Here is a 22,149-nt window from a genome sequence, read left to right as displayed (position 1 = left end):
TATTCTTAATATCTTTTAATTTTATAATCTATTATTATTAGATAAGATAAATTTAGTAGATAAATTATTCTAAACTTTTAGTAAAAAGAAGCCTCTACTAACTAAGGAGATATTAGGCCTAATTTATAAGTAAATTATAGCTATATTATTTATAAAAGTATAGTAGTTTTCTATAGGTATAAGACTATCTAAAAAAAAAAGTAAAGAAAAGTAAAGATTAATAATTATAACTATATTAGTCTATAGAAGTCTATTACTATCTTTCTCTCTAACTATAAGTAGCTTAGCCAGTAATCTAAAGTTAGAGCTAAACTAAATTTAAAATAATACTATTATCCCTATAGATCAGAAAGATCTAGGGAAAACTATAGATAAGTTTAGTAAAGCTAATTATTTAGATCTAAAGGATAATAAAGAAGATTTCCTAAGTTAGGGTTATAATATAACTAAGTTTCTCCTAAGTTAGGGCTATAATATAATATATTATAAGATTTTAAATTACTTTTAATTTATACTCTCTTAAATAATATTTACTATAACTATAAATAAATATCTACTTATAGATAAATCTCTAAGAAAACTAAAATAATTAATTAAAAAACTCTAAGATAAAGATAAGATAATCTAAAAAAGAATTAATATAATCTAGAAAAATATTCTATAGAGAAAATATTAGAGTATTAACTCTAAAAAGCTTCTGTATTATAAAGAATATCTCTATATCTCTATTATAGAAACTCTAAGGTAAAAACTAATTAAACTTTACTATAATAAATAACTTATAGAATATTTTAGAAAAATATATACAGAAGAACTATTAAAAAGAAAATTCTATTAGGAAAAGCTACTAAAGAATATATAAAAATATATTATAATATACCTAGGTATCGCTATAACCTATTTTAGGTTAGAGATACTGACCTAAAACCTAACCTAATAGGTACCTATTTTAACCTATTTTTATATAATTTATTTATAATTTTTATATAGTATATTTCAATACTTAATTTATCTCTTTTTTTTCTAGAAGAATCTAGATACTAGGATCCTATATATATATATATATAGTATTAATTATTATATATTTAAATTTTAAGACTAAAATAGGTACCTACTAGGTTCCTAAATAGGTTATAGGTGGGGTTTAGGTTATAGGTAATAACCTAAAACCTATTTTAGGTTAGGTTAGGTTAGGTTAGGTCTGGGTTATAGTAGGTTCTAGTAATACCTAAATATACCTAATATATTAAAGAGTTAAAGTACTAAGGTATTAACCTTATAAAGAACTCTAATCTTTTTTAATTCTCTATTAGCTATTTATAGAGCTAAGTATAGATTTTATTATAGAACTTCTTATTATAATCTTTAAAGATAAAAAATATAATATAATTCTAATAATTATCTATTAACTTATAAAATTTTTCTAATTTTCTCTATATTAATAATAATATTAGTAGAAAACCTTACTAAATTTTTCTTTAATTAAATTAAACTTAAATATAGAAATCTAAAAGAAATTATATCTAATTAAAGACTTATCTTTATAAGTAGATTCTAATTATAACTCTATTATTATTCTAAGATTAAGCTATAATTCTCTACTATATTCTATTCCTAAACTAACAGATAGACAGAAAGACTTAACTAGGTTCTAGAAGATTATTTTAGATATTTTATTAATAGAGAATAATTAAATTAGGCTTAACTTCTTAAGATAGTATAGTTTATATATAATAATACTATTAATATATCTACTAATAAAACCTCTTTCTATATACTATTAAGATATAATTCTAACTTCTAAGTCTAAGCCTTAGAAAAAATATTTAAAAAAGAAATCTTAGATACTAAAAAGTAGATAATTTATCTTTAAAATATTTATAAAAAGACTATAAAAAAGCTTTAAATTATATAGAAAGTATAGTAGAAGTTATATAATAAGACCTATAAGCTAAAGAACTTTAAAGTTAGAAACCTTATATTTTTTTTAATAAAAAATCTCTACTTTAAAGCTAAAGAAAAAAATTATTTCTTTAGTAAATTAGATTTTTCTATATCCTTATAAAAATTAGTACTTAGGTATACTATATTATATTACTAATAAAGTATTTAAGACTATATAATATCTTCTCTATTTCTTTTCTTAAGCTATAGAATAGCTAAAATAAAGATAATTTACTAATACTAATACTAAAACTTAAAGATAAAGAAAAATAAAAAGTTAAGAAGATTTAAACTAAAAAAATCTTTAATAAAGTACTCTACTACTATATAAAATAGACTAAATAATCCTGAGAATATAACTAATAAAAATCTATAGAGTACTTAGAAAATATAAAAAATAAAATATCTTTGTTTAGAAAGAAATAAACTTAAAAAACTATTCTAATAATAATAAAATATCTCTAAAACTTCTTTAAACTATATCTAAATTAATACTAAAAAGAAAAGCTATTAGACTTCTACTAAATAAAGCTATTTAACTATAAAAAAAAGATAAATAAGATAAAGAATAAAAACTACTATAGAAGCTTATATAAATCTAAAAATATTTTAATCTAGTTAATAATCTATACTATAGCTAGAGTTAAAATTATACTATTTAGAGTTATATTATATTTAACCCTACTATAATCTCTAAGAAAAAGGACTAAATAATACTTTATTAGAGATTAAAATCAGTATTACTAATCTATAGCTAGGCATCGCTATAACCCATTTTGGGTTATAGGAGCTATATTATAACCTAACCCAAAACCTAATGGGTTAAACCCAATAACCCAGTGGGTTCCTATTTCAACCTATTTTGGTATGATTTATTCATAAATTTTATGTAGTGTATTTTAATACTTGATTTATATCTTTTTTTCTAGAAGGATTTAGATACTAAGATTTTATATAGATATATATATATAGTATTAATCATTGTATATTTAAAGTTTAGGACTAAAATATACAGTAATAAAAGAGTTATTAGAAAATAAAGACTTTTTGTAAAGATATATATATTACCTAGTAGGGTATACCACTATCTTTACTATAGAGCTCTGTAATTTATTTTATTTTTAAATATACTACTTTTTAGCCTTTTAATATATAATATATATATATTAGATATAGAATAATAATAATATTAGATAAAAAACTTAAAATACCTATATATAAGGCCTAAAAACAGCACTAATATATACTGTATTTAAAAGCTTGGTATGTTTGCCTTGTTTACACTAACATAGGAACCCACTGGGTTCCTAATTGGGTTTTGGGTTATGGGTGATAACCCAAAACCCATCAATGGGTTATGGTATTCGACCTAAAACCTATTTTGGGTTGGGTTGGGTTGGGTTGGGTCCGGGTTATAGTGGGTTCTGGCGATGCCTATCTATAGCTATAGAAGATTATTAAGATAACTAAAGAGCTAAATAGAAAATAATCTAGCTTTAGTATTTAACTTTTTTTATTATTTAATAATAAGTATAGTATATCTCTCTATAGCTTAATCTATATTCTATATATTAAAATAAAGCTTATACTAAAAAAGATAGATAGAGATTATTTTTTAAAATAATACTAAAAGATAAGTAGATTCTTTAATAGCTATAGTCTTACTTTCTATACCCTAAATAGATATAGTACTATTAATAATTATAATAATAATACTACTACCCTAAACTTTATATATCTAGTTAAAGATTAATTAGAGTTAGTATAAATTACTATAGATTCTATAAAGTATCTAAAATAAATTAGTATTAAATTAAATATAAATTAGAAGAATCTTATATCTAAAAGTAAGTCTTTCTATCTCTTTTATATAGAATATAGATAATTAAGTTAGAATAATCCTAATTATATTAGATTATAGAAATAATACTAATAGGAAAATAAAGGGCTACTTTAGCTATATACTGTAAGATGGGAAAGCTCGCTGGCAGTCTGTTAAGCAGACAGGTTGATCACAAGAGGACAAAACCACTATACTTAAAGAGTACAGGAGAGAGAGTAGTAGACAAAGCAGTACCCTACTGAGAAAACAGTATTCAGAGCATTCGAGCCCTTGCTTAAATGTTAGTAATCCAAAATAACGTAAATAATATTGGTGATCCGAAAGGTGGATAGATTGTATAAGTTAACTATCGTTAAGGGCTTATATACTGTATAAAGGTAAGGCCTAAGGCCTATAACGTTACCTAACATCGCCAGAGTGATTTCCCTACTATATATTACCCTCCCTGAGAACTTAACCGTCCCTTAGTTAAAGAAACAAAATAAAAAGAAATAATATGAATAGAGTTTTAAGGCAATAAGACTCCTATTTTTCTGCTGGAAAATAATATCCTGCTTAAAACTACCTTAGGGTAGCTGGTATATCTTATTTATAAAGCACAAAATGCTATACTGATGCTAGGTTTAAGATTGCTGAATATTAAGTAGTAGCAGTTGTAATAATAATAGTAGTAATAGTGGTTTTATCTATTATAATACTGACTGCTGCTTAGATACTGTATTAATCCTTTTCCTTTTAATCTTCTGATAAACCTCTATTTTAATATATAGATTAGTCTGTATCTGCTTATATACCTTATTGTATAAGATTTTATCTCTATACAAATATGCTTTCAGAGTGTAATACTTTAGGATCCTTAATTACTACTTCTTAGGAAGACCTCTAAGCAGCAGATCTGTCTGTTCTCTATTACTTAGATAGCTAAGCAGGAATACCTCTATAGAAACCTTATAAAATTTGCTTAGATAGCGCCTAATTTTATTATTTATAGATTAATTACTATTTATAAGCTTATTAAGATACTACTTATTATATCTTAGTTATTTATTATCCTAGTTATAATAATTATCTAGAAAATCTTCCTAAATATTAGCTAATCTCTTTCCTTCTATATATCCTGATTCTTAACCTATCTGTATATAGTTTATAAGCAGTACTGTAGGAGTAAATCTATAATAACTATATAATAAATAATACTGCTCTGCTTATATATATCCTCTAGCTTTCTCAGAAACTCTAAAGTATTAGCTTTATTAAAGGCAGGAGTATCTAGTATATTAGGAATAGGTATCAGATATATTATAGGTATTAGTATTAGCAGTAGAGGAGGAGAGTAAGATATTATATACTGTAGTGTATATAGGGCTTCTGGCAGATATTCAACTTATAGTAGTGGCAGTAGCAGTAGCGACAGTAATAGCGGTAGTAGTATAGCTAATATAGGTTTAATATATAGAAGAGGGCTTATAGGATAAGAGGGATTATTAATAGCTGATTTAGATAATTCAGGCAGAGGTTTACAGAGCTATGTTAATTACTCTATAGCGGTAATAGGTATAGCTATATTACTAGAAGGTTTATTATTATTACTATCTTCGTTGGTAGCTATAGTTACCGAGGATTATTTTCCTACAGAAAAACAAGATACAGAAGAACAAAAAGAATAAAATAATACAGTATCAGAAAATAACTCAGTCTGATAGGATAATTCTAAGGCAGAAACAGAAACAGATAAAGATAGGGAAACAGAAACAGATAAAGATAGGGAAACAGAATAAAGAATAGTAGATACAGTACTCAGTAACGATAATAATAATAACGATACAGTTGATAATAGTTACTATTCTAACAGCAGTCCTTTTAATAATAATTCAGACGAATCTGATACCTTACTTCCTGACGAGGGATTATCTCTCTTCCCTAGTATATAACACAACGTAAATAATAACAGAATATTAGATAGTACTGAATACTAGATATAGCTAATACTAGGATATCTACAAACTGCTATCTTATATAGTTGACCTGGTATTATTCATAGGATTCCCTTTAGTATTATAGCATCTCTGGTATACTAATCAGCAAGCGTTAATCATAGAAACTATATATACTTAGCGGAAGGGGATACTCTAATATCCTTTTTAGCCGATATTTCAAATATTTAATTGGCTAATCCTACCTAGGATTATACTGCTCTTTACCCTTTGTGATATGTTTAATTACTATCGTATTCTCTTAGGGTTGAATACAGTGCCTACTCTTATAATAGTATTACTCTTGTTTTTAGCTACCCTTATTATAGCTACCCTTATTAATCAAGCCTTCCCGGGGACGCCATATATAAGATGGAAAAGCTTACTGGCAGTCTGTTAAGCAGACGGGTTAATTATAAGAGAACAAAACCACTATACTTAAAGAGTATAGGAGAGAGAGTAGTAGATAAAGCAGTACCCTACTGAGAAAACAGTATTCAGAGCATTCGAGCCCTTGCTCAAATACTAGTAATCCGAAATAACGTAAATAATATTAGTAACCCGAAAGGTAGATAGATTATATAAGTTAACTATCGTCAAGAGCTTATATACTGTATAAAGGTAAGGCCTAAGGCCTATAACGTTACCTGATATCGCCAGAGTGATTCCCCCACTACAATACTTAATATAAATGATAAATAAAGAATAGATAATTTAATTATAGAGAGAATAAAGACTAAGGATAATACTAGCTATACTTCTAAGACTATTATTATTACTATCTCTATCTCTAGCTTTAGTATAATATTTATCTTTAGCTATATAATAACTACCCTAATAACTACTAAGAAAATAAACAGTACTTATAGAAGAAGAACCACTAAATTCAGTAATAGTAGAACTAACAGTAGCAGATATAGTAAAAGATTATAATTTAACAATAAAAGAAAGAGATAAGATAAGATAAAGATAAGAGAAAAGTAAGAGTTAAGAACAGAAAGATAGAAGCTTTTATCTTAAAGATATTAAAGAGATTATATTACTTTATTTATATCTATATATAAATATACCTAAAGCAGTACCTACCCTAGGCCTTTATATAAGATAATACTATTTAGCTTAGATTATCTAACCTAACTTTAACCTTTATTAATAGTTAAGTTAACTATCTTTAAGAGAAAAGGATAAATTATTATAGGATTCAAAGTATATAATACCCCAGACTCTTAAGGCTAATTTATAGATAAATCTTCTTTAAGTTACCTATATATTAATATCTACCTAAACCCTAATATACTTAAGATCCTATAAATATTCTAGATTCTTAATCTTCTTAAGAGTCAGTCTCTGTATTAACTATCTAATCTGATCTCTACTGTCTGATATCCTTGCCTAGTTATAGGTCTCTAGCCTGATAACTTAGTAACTATTATACTTCTTTAAACTATATCTAAATTAATACTAAAAAAAGCTATTAGATTTCTACTAAATAAGGCTATTTCACTATAAAAGAAAAAAAAATAAATAAGATAAAGAATAAAGACTACTATAAAAGCCTATATAAATCTATAAATATTTTAATCTAGTTAATAATCTATACTATAGCTAGAATTAAAATAATATTATTTAGAGTTATATTATATTTAAACCCTACTATAATCTCTAAGAAAAAGAATTAAATAGTATTTTATTAGAGATTAAAATTAGTATTATTAATCTATAGCTATAAAAGATTACTAAAATAATTAGAGAGCTAAATAGAAAATAAGCTAGTCTTAGTATTTAATTTTTATTATTATTTAATAATAAATATTGTATATCTCTCTATAGCTTAATCTATATTCTATATATTAAAATAAAGCTTATACTAAAAAAGATAGATAAAGATTATTTTTTAAATTAATACTAGAAGATAAATAGATCTCTCTATAGCTATAGTCTTATTTTTTATATTCTAAATAAATATAATATTATTAATAATTATAATAATAGTACTACTATCCTAAACTTTATAGACTTAGTTAAAGATTAACTAAAGTTAGTATAAATTATTATAAATTCTATAAAGTATCTAAAATAAATTAGTATTAAATTAAATATAAATTAGAAGAGTCTTATATCTAAAAATAAGTCTTTCTATCTTTTTTATATAGAGTATAGATAATTAAGTTAGAATAATCCCAGTTATATTTAATTATAGGAATAATATTTAATAGAAGAATAAAGAACTACTTTAGCTATATATTTAATATAGAAGGTAAATAAAGAATAGGTAATTTAATCTTAAAGAGAATAAAGACTAAGAATAATATTGATAATACTTCTAGAATTATTATTATTATTATCTCTATTCCTAGCTTTAGTATAATCTTTATCTTTAGCTATATAATAATCTCTTTAACTATCCGAACCCTAAATATATTTAAGATCCTATAAGTATTCAGGATTCTTGATCTTCTTAAGAATCAGTCTCTGTATTAACTGTCCAATCTGATCTCCACTGTCCGATATCCTTGCCTAGTCACAGGTCTCTAGCCTGACAACTTAGTAACTATTACAGTAAGCTTTTATAAGGATCTAAGGACAGAATTAATTAGTATTGCTATTAAAAAATAATTCTTATACTAAAGCTTTTTCTCTTTACTAAGGAATACACTATTAAATAACCAAAGATATTTATATAAGAAGATAAAGCTCTAGCGTATAATTATTATATTTAACAATATATATTTAACGCTACTAAGGTACAACGCTTATTTTAGTATCCTAATTCACCTAATCTTAATATAGTTAAGCCTGTACAGCCTTAGATAAAGCAGAAGACTACAAAAAAAGGAGTACCTAAGTCTAGACAGAAAGTAATTACTGTATAGAATCAAACCTGGCAAGATCTCCCGCAGGAAAAGATTCAGGCTTAGATTAAGCGTATCCTGACGTATATTAAGAAGGTTATTAAATTAGAAGGAGGGAACAAATATAAGGAGGGTAGGTAAATACTATCTAGTATATTAGTGTAATTTAATAGTGGTATGTGCGCTGCACAATACTTTTTGGATGGACCTCTGTATAAAATTTATGAATAAATTATACTAAAATAGGTTGAAATAGGAACCCACTGGGTTATTGGGACTTGCGATAGGGGCAAAGCCGATGAATGCATTTGCTGACGAGTAGCAACAGGTATATCAAACCTAGGATGAAAATTCTATCTAGTCTTTGCGTGCTTCAACCTTGCATTTGTACCATTCATTTGGTTCTTCTACATTGAGACAGCAGGGCTCTCTCTTGAACAAATCGACAATTTTTTCGAATCAAGCTTCGAGAAAGGAACGCACATGTCGCCAAAGCAAGCCCGGCACATGGTCTTGAATCAAGGAATGCAACGTCGCGATAGTCTGAAGGTGGACGTTGCTTCACTCACGGGAGTTGTGGAGCATGCCGAAGAACTCAAATGTTGATATCGAGTACTTGTAGGTGGTCGCGGCGTATTGATTTGACCATTACTAGGCAGTTGGACTAGTTAATCTAAAGCAATGCAAGGCGCACGGTATGAGTTTCTGTGGATGATCACCAGCAGGTTCTAGCAGCTCGTATGTGAAAGCTCTTAAAAACTTGAAAACTTCGGGATATCCGTCTGCTCCGAGCCCCGACACCATTGATACGGAGGTATCATGATGTTAATCTTGAAAGACCCCTCTTCAAAAGATCAATTGAACGACCTGGGAACAGTTCGCATGTTTAATTCCCCGAAGCTCTAGTGAAATAGGAATTGCAGAGATTGAGCAGAATTGAACATCTGAGCAGACCGAGTACTCGAAGCGTACTGCACATTAATTTTATTCCGAAGATGCGACTTTAAAATTGCCACCTCGCTACTAAAAACTCTCGCCAATCAGACTACAGCTGGCGGTTCACGAATGATCACCCGCGAGATAATACAGTCCTTTCGCTAGATTAGTCTTGACGCGTATGGAGCGATGGCTGTCATTTGAAAGCAATCACACGTCGTTCGAGCTGTCTCTGCCACGAGGCGGAGGAAGCATGAAGGCCGAGTTCGTACAAACTGTGCTCATCTGGCAAGCATCATCGGCCTCGCAGCATCGACCGTGGAAGATCAACCCATAGTGGCGGCATACCTCAGCCGTCTGGAGCACCTAGCTGGATCACGGGGCTCTGCGTTGGTTGAACGGCTGTTGGAACGTGCATGGCAGAAGGGTGGGCGGGGAATGAGCGTCGTCGATGTACTCTTTGACGAAGACCCTCTCCGATGTCTTCCTCTGAACTGGGAATGTTAGCCATGGCCCTCGCAGAGTAGTGTCCTTGCTTTGTCCCCGCATATACCCACTTTCCCCACAACGCGCAACATCCGCAGTGCGTCCTACGCTAGGACTGAATAAGCCTCCCGACACGCTAAAACTAAAACATCAAAAGTCTGGGAGTCCCGAGAAATGGTCGGATCCATCTGTAAGGGAAGTGGAGTCCCGCGCATTAATATATATACCACCACGTATCTACACGCTTTTGAACGGGTCTCATAAGGAAATTCTTCTATCCTGTTGCCAAACCCAACTATATTTTTCTCATTATTAACATAACATCATCGGGAGATCTTCCAGCACATCGCCATGCCCCTCAGCCTCGATATAGAGAGATCCGACACGAGGCCGTTCCCGCCAGGCACCGTGCAGCTAGAAGACCGTAAGCGAGGCATCCTCCTGAACCATCCTGTCCATTACCTTACAGTGGAACAGTCTCCGGCCACCGACAAGACGGGCGGGTCATTTTACAACCGGTCCCGAGCGATGACCCGAATGAACCGCTGAACTGGTCGCGCTCGCGAAAAAATGTCAATTTCGCCCTTGTTTGCTTCTATGCTTTGATTGTCTATACCATCATCGATATTGGCACGGTTGTCTATGGCCAACTTCACGAAGAGCTTGGCTTTTCGTGGGAAGAACTCAATCAATCCTTTGCCGTCTCCACTGCTGGCTTAGCAATTGGCGCTATCATGTTCATCCCATTTGCATTCAAGTTCGGTCGGCGTCCCGTTTATCTCCTCAGCATCGTCATCATGGTAGGGACGACCATCTGGCAGGCGCGTATGCGGACCATTGGCGACTTGTTCGGGTTCAACATAGTCTCCGGGTTGGCAGGCTCAATCACTGAGACAATATGCGCAATGACGATAGCCGACTTGTTCTTCGTGCACCAGCGCGGCTCGCGGACAAACATTCTCACTATAATGATAATCACCGGTACTTACCTGGCGCCTGTTGCAGCTGGTTACTCTGCCGCTTCACAAGGCTGGCGCTGGTAAGCAAATGCGTGATCATTCCGTCCTGCCTCCTCTCTCCCCAGGTCATTCTCTTCCTCCTGTGTAAATGTCGAAGCTGACACGTTGTATTGGAATCTAGGATATGGTGGTGGAGCTCTATTCTAGCTGGAGTGACACTGTTCTTGTTTGCTTTTTGCTACGAGGAAACCGTATATACACCCATGGTTCGAGGTGACATTCCGGACGACGTTGATGGCATTGAGCAAGTCCGGAAAAGCAAAATCACTGACGCAGACACGTTACATATGGAACAAAGCAACACGCTAGCCGAAATTCCACTCAAATCATATTGGCAACGGATGTCGCTCTTCACCACAGCTAGTGCTAGTGGTGGGAGTAGTGCGCTCTTCATACATATCTACCGGCCCTTTATCATTCTTTTTACCTTTCCCGGAGTTGCGTTTGTCGCCCTGGTGTACGGGTCACTGCTTGCCTGGCTTGCCATCCTGCTAAATGTGCAAGCGATATACTTCACTTTGCCTCCATACAACTTCTCCTCTTCAGGTGTGGGGCTCCTCAACATCCCCACCTTCATCGGCTCCATTCTAGGTGGTTTCTTCGGTGGGCAGTTGTCCGATTACAGTATTCAATGGCTCGCGAGACGAAACGGTGGAGTTTACGAGCCCGAAATGCGTCTATGGCTTGCTCTGCCTGCTATTCTAATTACACCTGCTGGGTACTTCATGTTTGGGTTCTCTGTTTCACAGGCAGGCTACACGAATCTTCCTAGCTTGCGAGATGTGGCCGCTGACAGGTTATATAGGGCATGTCATGGTATATCCCCGCTGTTGGCTTGGGAATCTTTGGCTTTGGCAGCGTAGCCCTGAGCAATGTTGTCGTCGTATATCTCATGGACTCGTACAGAGATGTAAGTAAAAGATCTCGATCGTCATACCCTGCCGCCGGGGACAGACTAATGACCGCGTACGTCCTGTAGGTAATTGGTGATGCAACCATCGCTGTCATGCTTGTCCGCAACGGCTTTGGCACTCTCACTGCCATGTGTTTGAGTCCCTGGATTGCGAGGATGGGCCTGTATAACACGATTACCCTTTCTGGCTGTCTCTGCATTGCCGTTAGCTTGCTCACGGTGCCGATGATTATCTGGGGCCGCCGATGCAGAGAGTGGACTGCGGCACGATACCTTGCTATGGCATAAAAGCAGTGTGATTCACGGGAGCCAATAGAGGCGCGAACGTCCGCGCCCCGTGGTGCCCCAACAGCTACGAACACATCATCGGCGGTAAGAACACCGAAAGACTATCCGCATTAGGCATGGCACCATCTAGTCTAGAATTATTATATAAACGGGGGTGGGGGAGCCCGAGTAATGATGACCTTTATGGTCAAACAATGACAGGACTTTGACCCTATCTTTGACCATCTGCAAGAGAGTGACATGTCACACCGAGAATACTACGACAGGAAAGCAGAACTTGGCAGAAAAAGCAACGCTATTGTAGTATAGTTACCGCCGGGATCAGAAGCATCATCAGTATCGTACGCATCGCCTGAGGAATCTCGCTTGATCACCGAACCATTGAAGAGCCGAAGCACGAAGCAGCCCATCGGACGAGCACTTCCTTTACGGAACCAGTCATTGGGAAAAATAGGAACGACACCTACCGAGCCCAAGTTACAGGAATACCGACTACAGCAGTCGAAGCATCACCCGTCAGAGTAAATGACGAGATATCCAAGCCCGTATTGTTCTACGGCAAACCAAACCAGCTTGACGACGTGCTCACGTATATTCACGTCAAGAACCTCGTTGACCAAAACACGACGAGCGAGGAGAAATCAGCCAGCCTAGCGTCAACATTTCGCGGCGCAGCCCTCCAGTGGTTGACACAACAACTACGCGACAACCCTGACCTGCTGAGTGACTACAACGAGTTTGTAGATAGAGTCCGAGCCACATTCGGTCTCACTGAAACGGTGAAGTTGAGCCAAGCATCGCACAAATACACCGACTGCCACCAAAAAGCGTATGTACAGTTGTACGCTTTAGAATTTAATCAACTATCGACCCAGCTTGGCATACCCGATATCACAGCCATAGCACAATTCCAGAAGGGTCTGAAAACACACCTTCGAGAGGCACTCATCATCAAAGGAGGACTGATAGCGTATCAACGATATGTCAAGCCCCCAAGCTGCAATATATGAAGTATATTGGAAGGAGAAGGTGGCGAAGCTTGTGATGAAGACGCTATAGGCTGACTCGGCATGTGCGTCTGACGGAGCCTAGTGATATTCGCCAAGCTTCTCGAATATTCGCGATTGAAGCACAGCGAAAGGTGCCCATCCTTGGGATACAGAATATGATCGCAGGTGCTCCTACAGTCCGCGGACTGCCTCCGAGTGGAATTGCATCGCCGTGTCTCGCCATCGACTGTTCGTCGCAGACTCCTGCTGGGCGATCTGAGGGAACGGTTGCCATCCAGTGCCAGCCACGGGTTCATATATGGCCGAAACTCGGCAATGATAGGAAGACTAGGCCCGAGAAGGGCGAGGCGGTCGTCGAAGTCGTCGACGTAATCGCCGTGAATGGCGCGGTTGGCATGCCGGAACAATTCCCACACGGAGCTGGTCGGAGCCAGGGCATATCTGGCCGTCTGAGGACCACAGTGGCGCTGGTCTGGTTTAACCAAATGGCCAATGCATCAAGCGGTGAAGCTGTTCGCATAATAAGCCGATGGTGTGGCGGGTATCACGGGCCTCGGGGCGCATAGTGTAGATCCAGTTTCCGCGATGGGCAGGATCTACGCCTCTGGATTACCCCGGGGAAGCACGACGATCCGAGTCGTGGCCAAGCGCACTCGCACCGGCCTTGACGCATGCAATGCCCGCAAACCGGCTACTACTCATCACACTTCTTCCTAGTGCGGTGTGGGGTTAGGAGACTGCGGCCAAGACGCTGAGTTTACAACAGTTACATGTGAGGCAGGCCCGGTTGGACCGCGGTCGGCGGGACTTGGCCGAGTGTTCGACCATGCCGCCTGACCACAGCTAAAAGTTGGCAAACATGATGTTGTCTGGTGCTCCTTTGCTGGCAAAACGGCTTGGCCAGCTGAGCGACTATGTACATTGTACGGCTGAGTTGCCGCTGACGGGTGGAAGTTGGAGATGTTGAGTGTCTGGATATTAGTGCGGCGGCTGTTCTTATTTGGATTAGTGCGGCGGCTGTTCTTGTTTGGAGTAGTACGGCGGCTGTTCTTGTTTGGATTAGTGCGGCGGCTGTTCCTGTTTAGATTAGTGCGGTGGCTGTTCTTGTTTGGATTAGTGCGGCGGCTCTCCCTGTCTGGATTAGTGGCACTCGTGAGGCGCAAGTGCCCTGTGGAGACGGAAGCTGCCGTGCTATTACCATATCATCTCGTGTGCTTTGCGTGCTTTCCTGTGTCCTTTTTGACGTGCACGCATTGCCGTTTGCCGCTGTTGTCGGGCGGTATCCATGTTTCGCTCTAGCGACGCGTGCCCCACGGGTCCGATCAAGGGTTTGTAACTTTTTGTTATTGGACTCTGGTCGAGTAAGTGGCCTTATGCCAGGGGGGCGAGCCGAGGTGCGAGCCAGTCCAATATCAGATAGGAACGGGTATAAATGTAACTGCCCCCCGGTGTTTCAAGTGCGACTTGTTACTATGTACTGCTGCTTGTTACCCTCGTGGATCTCCAACGACGCAAGTTTGACGACCTTCCGATACACTTCAGCGCAATGGCTTCCAAACTAAAGATTGCCCTAGTGCAACTCCACTCTCACGTCTGTTACCTTCCAACTGCCCTCAAGTACACATCAATTAATCCAGACGCACAGCCAGACGACCTGTCCAGCAATTTCAACCGCGCGGCCGAGTACATCCGCAACGCTGCCCAGGATGGTGCCAGTATTGCAGTCCTGCCCGAGTACCACCTCGCAGCGTTTTACGAACAACTGCAGGATCCCAAGGCAGCCACACGGCAATCCGCCGAGCACCTGAAGCGCTACCAAACGCTGGCAAAGGAGCTGCATATCGGCATTGTCCCTGGGACGTTGCTCGAGCCCAAGACGCAGGGTGGAGTTGCCGGCGACCACACAGGGCCACTGGCAAATGTAGCATACTTCATAGGCCCAGACGGAGAGCTGCTTGGACGTTACCAGAAGAAGAATCTGTGGCATCCCGAGCGGCCTCATATCGCCGCTGATACCGAGTCCCCGCACCGTGCATTCGACACGCCGTGGGGTAGAGTAGGTCTACTCGTGTGCTGGGATATAGCTTTCCCGGAGGCCTTTCGCGCTCTCATCGCCGACGGGGCGCGCATCGTCATCTGCCCATCATACTGGGTGGCCGGTGACGGCGGCGAGGGCCGTCGATTCAACAGCTCATGCGAGGCGCTGTTTCTACAGAACGTGTGTGTGGCGCGAGCATTTGAGAACACCTGCGCCGTCGTCTTTGTGAATGCCGCTGCTCCACTGGGAAGCACCGACGGCAAGGATCTTCTTGGCAAGGAGTACGTTGGGCAAAGCCAAGTGGCGATGCCGTTTCAGGGTTCCCTGGTTACGCTTGGTGCTGCCGAGAGTTTGAGTGTCGTCGAGATAGAAATGGAAGCTCTGAATGTGGCAGAGGACGTTTATAAAGTTCGGCAGGATATGGCAACGGCTGGCTGGCACTATCCACTCGCGTACGAGACTAAGAAAATGGCTATAAATACAGATTAAACAAAACAGTGGTCAATACAGAAGCTATTGCAATGGAATTGAGTCCATCAACTTGAATTGCAAGTTGAGTGGATTGAATTGTTGCACGTGACTTCAACTTCAACGAGATTGAAGACATTGAAAGTGGTAAATGATGACCAGCCTGAGCTGTATCAGAGTCATTCGCATATTACTCGATGGGCTGAGTAGGTGGGGTAGGTCCTTTACGCCCCCATCTCTCCAGGAGAGAGATGGCGGCATTCATAGTACGTATCTTTGACGCCTTCGTATCCCTCTATCAGACCGTTGAATCATCCCAACTCCACCAACATAAAGCCAAATTATATATAATTATAAGACTTAATTTCATAAGAAATGCGGGAAATCCGAATATTTAAAATGGGGCAGATGGGATTCGTAAATCGGTGGTATTGGACTTAAATTAATACCATATGCTAGTTTTAGTTAGATACCTACTTGTTAGTTAGTTAGTTAACTGAGTGAGCCATGTAAGCGAGCGAACCACCTAACCACTTTTTCGCGTCCTACCGCATTCATCTATCTTCTATCCACCACCATGCCTCCAAATCAGGTCAGGTTATGCCAGGATTCAATCCAGCAAGAAGGTCTCCTTTTGCTTGCAATACATGTTATTAAAAGAAAAGAAATAAGCTCTATACGACGGGCTGTGGATCAATTCCACGTTAACCGTTGTACACTTGCGCGTCGGCTTCGCGGTACTACGTACAAACCGCGCTGAATCTCGCGCAAATTCACATAAATTAACACAAACTGAAGAGGAATTACTTCAGCAGCGGATACTATTTCTAGACCGACGTAGAGCAGCCCTCACACAAGTTCACGTACGAGAAATGGCTAATTTGCTACTCGCGAAGCGTGGTTCTACCCCCATTCAAATTCAAACTGTTGGCGAAGAATGGGTATACCACTTTATCCAACGTCATTCACAGCTTAAATATCGGTTTTCACGACGATATTACTACTTACGGGCACTACAAAAAGATCCAAAGATTATTCAAGAGTGGTTCAACCTCGTACAAATCACGATTTAGCAATACGGTATCCTCGCGGACGACATCTATAACTTTGACGAGACTGGCTTCGCGATGGGTCTCTGCGCGACTCTTAAATTGATTACTCAATCAGAATACTACGGTAGGAGATCAGTTTTACAGCCAGGAAATCGCGAGTGGGTAACCGCAATTGAGTCAATCATCGTATCAGGATGGGCTCTTCCACCAACGCTTATCTTTAAGGGCTAGCAATACAAGCAAGCCTAGTTCAAAGACCTTCTATATGACTAGCGTTTTGAAGTTAGTACGAATGAGTGGATTTCTAATGAAATAGGCCATCGCTAGCTTCAAAAGCAATTTATTCCATCGACAAATAGTCGTACACGTGGAAGATATCGACTTTTAGTCCTTGATGGACATGGATTGCTGCTCATAAAATACAATACAAATATTTAATTCATTACATTGCCTCAAACCCTAATATTCGTTCATGGCTTATCGTAACTCCCTTCTCTCGAGAATTCTCAGCCTCTGGATGACCCTTCCACTCAACAAAATACTCAATCTTTCCTCTCCGTTCTCGCTTCTTGAGTAACTGCTCGTCAAAATAGTTCTCTCGATAGCTCGCCTCAAAGTCATGGATGAGATCTGAACTGATGTGGCAACGAGGTCCTCGACCTTGTTCAGAAAGACCATGATATGGCCCTTGACGTGCTTCCAGTAGCTGAGGCCTGACGGGGTCAGGTTACCAACAGCGGACTGCATGTCTCTGGACCATTGCGGTTTGTCTATCGCGACTTTCCAGTGCCGCTCAGAGTAGTGAAAGCCATAGGGTGGGTGGAACGCTAGCGCGGCCAGATAGACAGGTGTACGATCCGTTTTGACGTAATAGTCACTTCGAGCTACGCCCATCCGCAGTCAATTCCCGACTTGAATGAGAGGCTTCCTCGAGCCGAGTATCCTCCGCAGCCTGCCTGGATTTACGAACAGATAGTCTATTGTCTTCAGGGTCTCCCACATCTGCCCAAAGCCATGCAAGTTCATTGCCATTCAGATAAAAACGTCGCCGAGCGCTTCAAAGTCAAATAGTATATTCGTTCCGGCCGGCAGTTCCTTACTGGTCCTCGTCCATGCAAGGTGCAGAAGGCGCATTACTGATGTAATGGCCTGTGATCCAGACTTGTGGGCTAGACCGTTAATGTACAGCGTCGCTATATCCTGGTCCTCCGGACTCGACGCGGCGAGACTGATGATGGTGGCTGGCCATAACAACACTGGTGATAGGAACCCGGCTTTTGCCAGGTACGTCAGAAGGCGGAATCCGAGGCGGGATACTCGACGGACCTGATCCCTGGACTGCGTTGACTCAGGGTCCCGCAATTTGGTCGTGATTATGTGGCAGGCATAAGCGTAAAGGCAGTGCGCGGCGCAGGCCTGGTCTGCTAGCGACAAGCAAGGCCTGCCACCGCTATCCGTCGGATGATCTGGGTCGCCCATATGCGAAGGCCACGCCTCATAAGGCCCAAGATAGTGCTGAAAGTTGCCCTCTAGCTTGTCCAGCTCAGACCTCCACGAAGGTTGGAGGGGTACGAGACGGAGGAGGACTGATAGCTTAAAGACTGCATTGAGTATGGGCGGCCGCAGACCGATCCAGAGGCTATGTTGCCACAAAACACAAGTGATCGGTGACGACTCCCATATATCGACGAGCTCGTCCAGCGAGGAGTATTCCTCCAGGTAACACATGGGCCCTAGCCGGAAAGTGCTAGTAACGGCGACTCGGTATACCAGGCTCTCTAGCTGTAGAATATGGCGCATGTCTCTCGGAGGCGAATGGGTGAAATGGCGGAGAAAGATGCTTCGCGCCGACTTGACATGTGTATCCGAGGGCGATCGGTACCCGTCGCCAAACTTTTCGAAAATGTGAAGTAGCAGCATGGAGCACAGGGCCCATTCCTGAGGTACTGGGGCAGAGTGGAGGTGTTGGCGCAGGCTGCCTATTGCCTGCGAGTGGTATTCTAGCGACAGGAGTCGCAATGGGTTCTCTGCGGACGGTAGTTGCTGCGCCAGTTGAGCAGCCCCTAGCGCCAGCCATGTGTATGCATAACAGGGAAACTCGGCCAGCAGCGGGAGTAAGGGGATAAAGATTGAGTAGTGATCGTCAAAGTAGGCGCCGTGAATTGCGCGGTTGGCATAGCACATCAGCTCCCAGGCAAACGCAGGTTGGATACCCGGCATGGTGGCACATATGCCAAGCACAGAAACGGTGCTAGGCCTCACTGTGCACAAAGTAGTCTCTCTCCCATCCTGAGGCTGCTGTCCGTCATCTGGGCCCGTGGCGGAAGAGGGCGAGGATGTAGGCCGCGGCCAAGTGCACTCTCCTCGACTTTGCCGTACACAGCGCCCGCAAGCCGGCCGCCTCTCGTCGCACTTTTTCTTGGCGCGGCGGCCTTTGGTCACACGTAATTAGCGCCGTTGGCACCAGGCAAGTTGCGCTGAGAGCAGGGGTCAAGGAACGTACAGGGAATGCAACCGCTTGTGGATCGCGGCAGACTTGCCTTGGTCGAGTGCTCGACCATGCCACCCGACCACAGCTCAAAGTTTGCAAACATGTCTTAGCTATGCAGGTGGTTGTTGAGGGAAGTTACGGTTTAGGGAAGACAATGTCAGGCTCTAGATAACTAGTGTAGTGAGGAGAAGCGGTTGATATAGGCAAAATGCTACGATTGGTCGATTCTAAAATAGCAGGCTAGTCCCTTCTGGATTGCTGAGGTAGATATCTTCGTTTCGGAGACCAGGAATAGCTTCAATACACACTCTACGCTCTCGCATTTCGTCCCTGTTCTCTATACAGATTGTTGCATGGTGGTGGTGATGGTGGTGTTCGATTCCATCTCCGACGTCCCATTCGACCCGCACGTTCTGATCGTGCCGCTTCGAGCATTCCCTCCCCGCTTCACTGGTTAAATACAATCTGTCCGAAAAGTCTGGTCCCATACGGTTATTATATAATATTGTTGCATCCACGGTAAACCCAAGCTTATCCGGTTTCGACAATGGATACCTGCTCCCTTTGAAGTGGCGACGTTATTCGATGTGTTGGACATCATTTCTTGTACATGTCTCGCTGCAGTCTATGGAGAGCGTGCGCGCTGCTGTCGTCTACTAGACAGCTCCACGAACGCAGCAAGCACCAACATTGTCTCCCCAGGCAACTGAAGCGGTGCGGCCTCGATGCTTCACGAATTCGACAAGCTGACCCAAAATCGCGAATTCCAGCTTGAGCTTGATGGAGTAGGTGACAGCTTTAACCCCTTGCTTCCAGAGGAACAGACTCTTGTATTCGATAGCGAGTAGAGCAATGTCCATAGCAACAATGAAGACGTTAATAGCAAAAAGCTGTCGAATAAACCGTAGCTCGCAACCAAACGTCGTCCCAAGAAGTTCCCACGTCTTCCAGATGTAAAACCCGGAGAGTATGAACTCCTGGACACAGAAACAGGTCATTTGGACTTTTTCTAGTACGTTGAAAACGGCATTGAACCCATCTTGGTTTTGCACGGGGCTGTAATTGGATCCGAATACAAGCACCGTAATAGAAGTGTGCCAAATAATGCCGTTAACGATTATCATCCACAGTAGCACGCGGAGAACCAGGTGTAATCGTGAATAGAGTACCATAGACTGGCCTGATACCAAAAGGGTCCATCCGATTTGAGCGAGAATCATACCAGCCCAGTCCGGTGTAAGGTTAAAGAAATCAATAAGCCAGCCAACACAGTATGGAATGATTCCAAAGGACGCGAGGGAAAGGCTCCAGAAGTAGAGGCCTCTGCGCCGTTCAAATATCGCGAAGATGAGGGTGAGAAGCAGGAGGGCGTTGTACATTGCCAGTGCGGAGCATACCTACAGCAAAAATCAGCAAACAAGGCCATAATTCAGAAAAACCGATGCCCGTACAATTACCATGATATCCTCACGGTCATATGTGGTTTGAGCAATCCCTCTCTTCCCCGGCAAAGCTGCACTCGGAGCTACTCTGTATGCCCATCCTTAGTCGTATTTGCCATGTCGTGATGGGGAAAGAAGGGCACTAGATTCAAAATAACGATGTCCGACGGTGGAACAGGCGCGTCTTCGGCGTGAGGATCGTTTGCTGCAACAAGGGGAAGGGAGCAATGGTGGGTCGATTCACCCCGCGTCATTGAACCTCGTCCGACATTTGAGATTGAGGCGGCGCACATCTTTGGGCTGGCAAGCCCTAAATGCTAACTGGGCTTGGGGGCCCATGGACTGTCGCTGGGTATCCATAGACGGTCCACTTCCCCGCCCATTTTCGCACATTCCACGTAAATAGGAAAGTACGATTGGCTTGGCTATTTAGTATAATTCACGCTTGTCATATGTCCCATGTAGTATATGGAACTATACCATAATTTATTTTAAGAGATTCATATGGATACCCGCACCGTCAACGAAAATCGGGCGCTGGAGTTAGACCTGGCATTTTTCTGTCCAATGGCGGGGTTTTCTGCCCATTGACCCAACCAGTAAGTACTCCGCCCCTTTGACTAGACCTGGGCATGGGTCGACCCATTAATGGGGCCCACGAATTGGTCGGACGACCCACCAATAGTGTTATATATGAATGCACGTGATCCCAGCCTCCATGATTATCTTAGTAACCCGGATATTTTAACACCTACAATTATAGGCCAGGCTAACTCAATTTGCAGAGCAGGTGCGCTAGCACAAACCTTAATTGAACCCGCGCCCGTCAGACTCTGCTGATCCAGCCGGCGCGGAACCTCGTAAGCGCAAGTAAGGTTCATTCTAGCGTATATATGTCACAAATTAGGTTAGCCAGAGCAAGTACACAGTTTTAACCGAAATTAACGCAGCTGACTAATTATCGGCGTAAGCTGAGATAGTGTGGTCTAGTAATCGTCTTGGACGAATAAGCATCAAGGCGAGGTCAGGCGGAACCCATTTTGGATGAAAAGGTTGGTCGATTGAAGAAAGAACAAATATCATGGGCAGGTTGAAAAACGCCATAGGAGGCTAAGATACACGATGCATATCTAGGGATCAGATTTGCCGTGTAATTTCGAGCGTTATTATGGCGAAGAATTGGAGATGAATGGAATGGAGGTCGATAAAAGTGCAAGGGTAAAGAGAGCCGATAGCTAGGCATCCAGTATAACGTGTCACATTAACATGTATATTCAGCACTGTAGAGAACTTGTATGACGATACACGTAAGGCCAATCTGGTTTCCCCATATCCTCCCGAATCTTGTATACGGATTATGCTTCCTCAATAAGATCTATGTCAACGTCGATGAT

At 40.1% G+C, this 22,149-nt stretch overlaps 5 protein-coding genes across 5 annotated transcripts; 3 read left to right on the top strand and 2 right to left on the bottom strand.

Moving 5' to 3' along the window:
* Positions 1-10,385: 10,385 nt before the first annotated feature.
* On the top strand, positions 10,386-12,254 carry N7481_007305 (major facilitator superfamily domain-containing protein; the record flags this gene model as incomplete). Its single annotated transcript, XM_057266524.1, has 5 exons — positions 10,386-10,458; positions 10,512-11,073; positions 11,175-11,835; positions 11,859-11,963; positions 12,033-12,254. 5 exons carry the CDS (start codon positions 10,386-10,388, stop codon positions 12,252-12,254), a joined length of 1,623 nt encoding a protein of 540 aa, XP_057120725.1.
* Positions 12,255-13,419: 1,165 nt separating this feature from the next.
* N7481_007304 (uncharacterized protein) lies at positions 13,420-13,830 on the top strand (the record flags this gene model as incomplete). The annotated part of the gene is made up of 1 exon (XM_057266523.1): positions 13,420-13,830. The coding sequence occupies one exon, from the start codon at positions 13,420-13,422 to the stop codon at positions 13,828-13,830; it is 411 nt and encodes a 136-aa protein (XP_057120724.1).
* Positions 13,831-14,810: 980 nt separating this feature from the next.
* On the top strand, positions 14,811-15,791 carry N7481_007303 (carbon-nitrogen hydrolase family protein; the record flags this gene model as incomplete). The annotated part of the gene is made up of 1 exon (XM_057266522.1): positions 14,811-15,791. One exon carries the CDS (start codon positions 14,811-14,813, stop codon positions 15,789-15,791), a length of 981 nt encoding a protein of 326 aa, XP_057120723.1.
* Positions 15,792-17,854: 2,063 nt separating this feature from the next.
* On the bottom strand, positions 17,855-19,416 carry N7481_007302 (Zn(II)2Cys6 transcription factor; the record flags this gene model as incomplete). The annotated part of the gene is made up of 2 exons (XM_057266521.1): positions 17,855-19,254; positions 19,326-19,416. The coding sequence occupies 2 exons, from the start codon at positions 19,414-19,416 to the stop codon at positions 17,855-17,857; spliced, it is 1,491 nt and encodes a 496-aa protein (XP_057120722.1).
* Positions 19,417-19,969: 553 nt separating this feature from the next.
* N7481_007301 (uncharacterized protein) lies at positions 19,970-20,773 on the bottom strand (the record flags this gene model as incomplete). The annotated part of the gene is made up of 2 exons (XM_057266520.1): positions 19,970-20,710; positions 20,771-20,773. The coding sequence occupies 2 exons, from the start codon at positions 20,771-20,773 to the stop codon at positions 19,970-19,972; spliced, it is 744 nt and encodes a 247-aa protein (XP_057120721.1).
* Positions 20,774-22,149: the final 1,376 nt, after the last annotated feature.

This window comes from Penicillium waksmanii (genome assembly GCF_028829765.1).
Source record: "Penicillium waksmanii strain IBT 27052 chromosome Unknown utg000007l:1.0-4314555.0:1.0-4317578.0, whole genome shotgun sequence".
Lineage (NCBI taxonomy): Eukaryota > Fungi > Ascomycota > Eurotiomycetes > Eurotiales > Aspergillaceae > Penicillium > Penicillium waksmanii.
The sequence above is the reverse complement of the archived record's forward strand: the minus strand, read 5'-3'. Positions and strand labels throughout refer to the sequence as shown.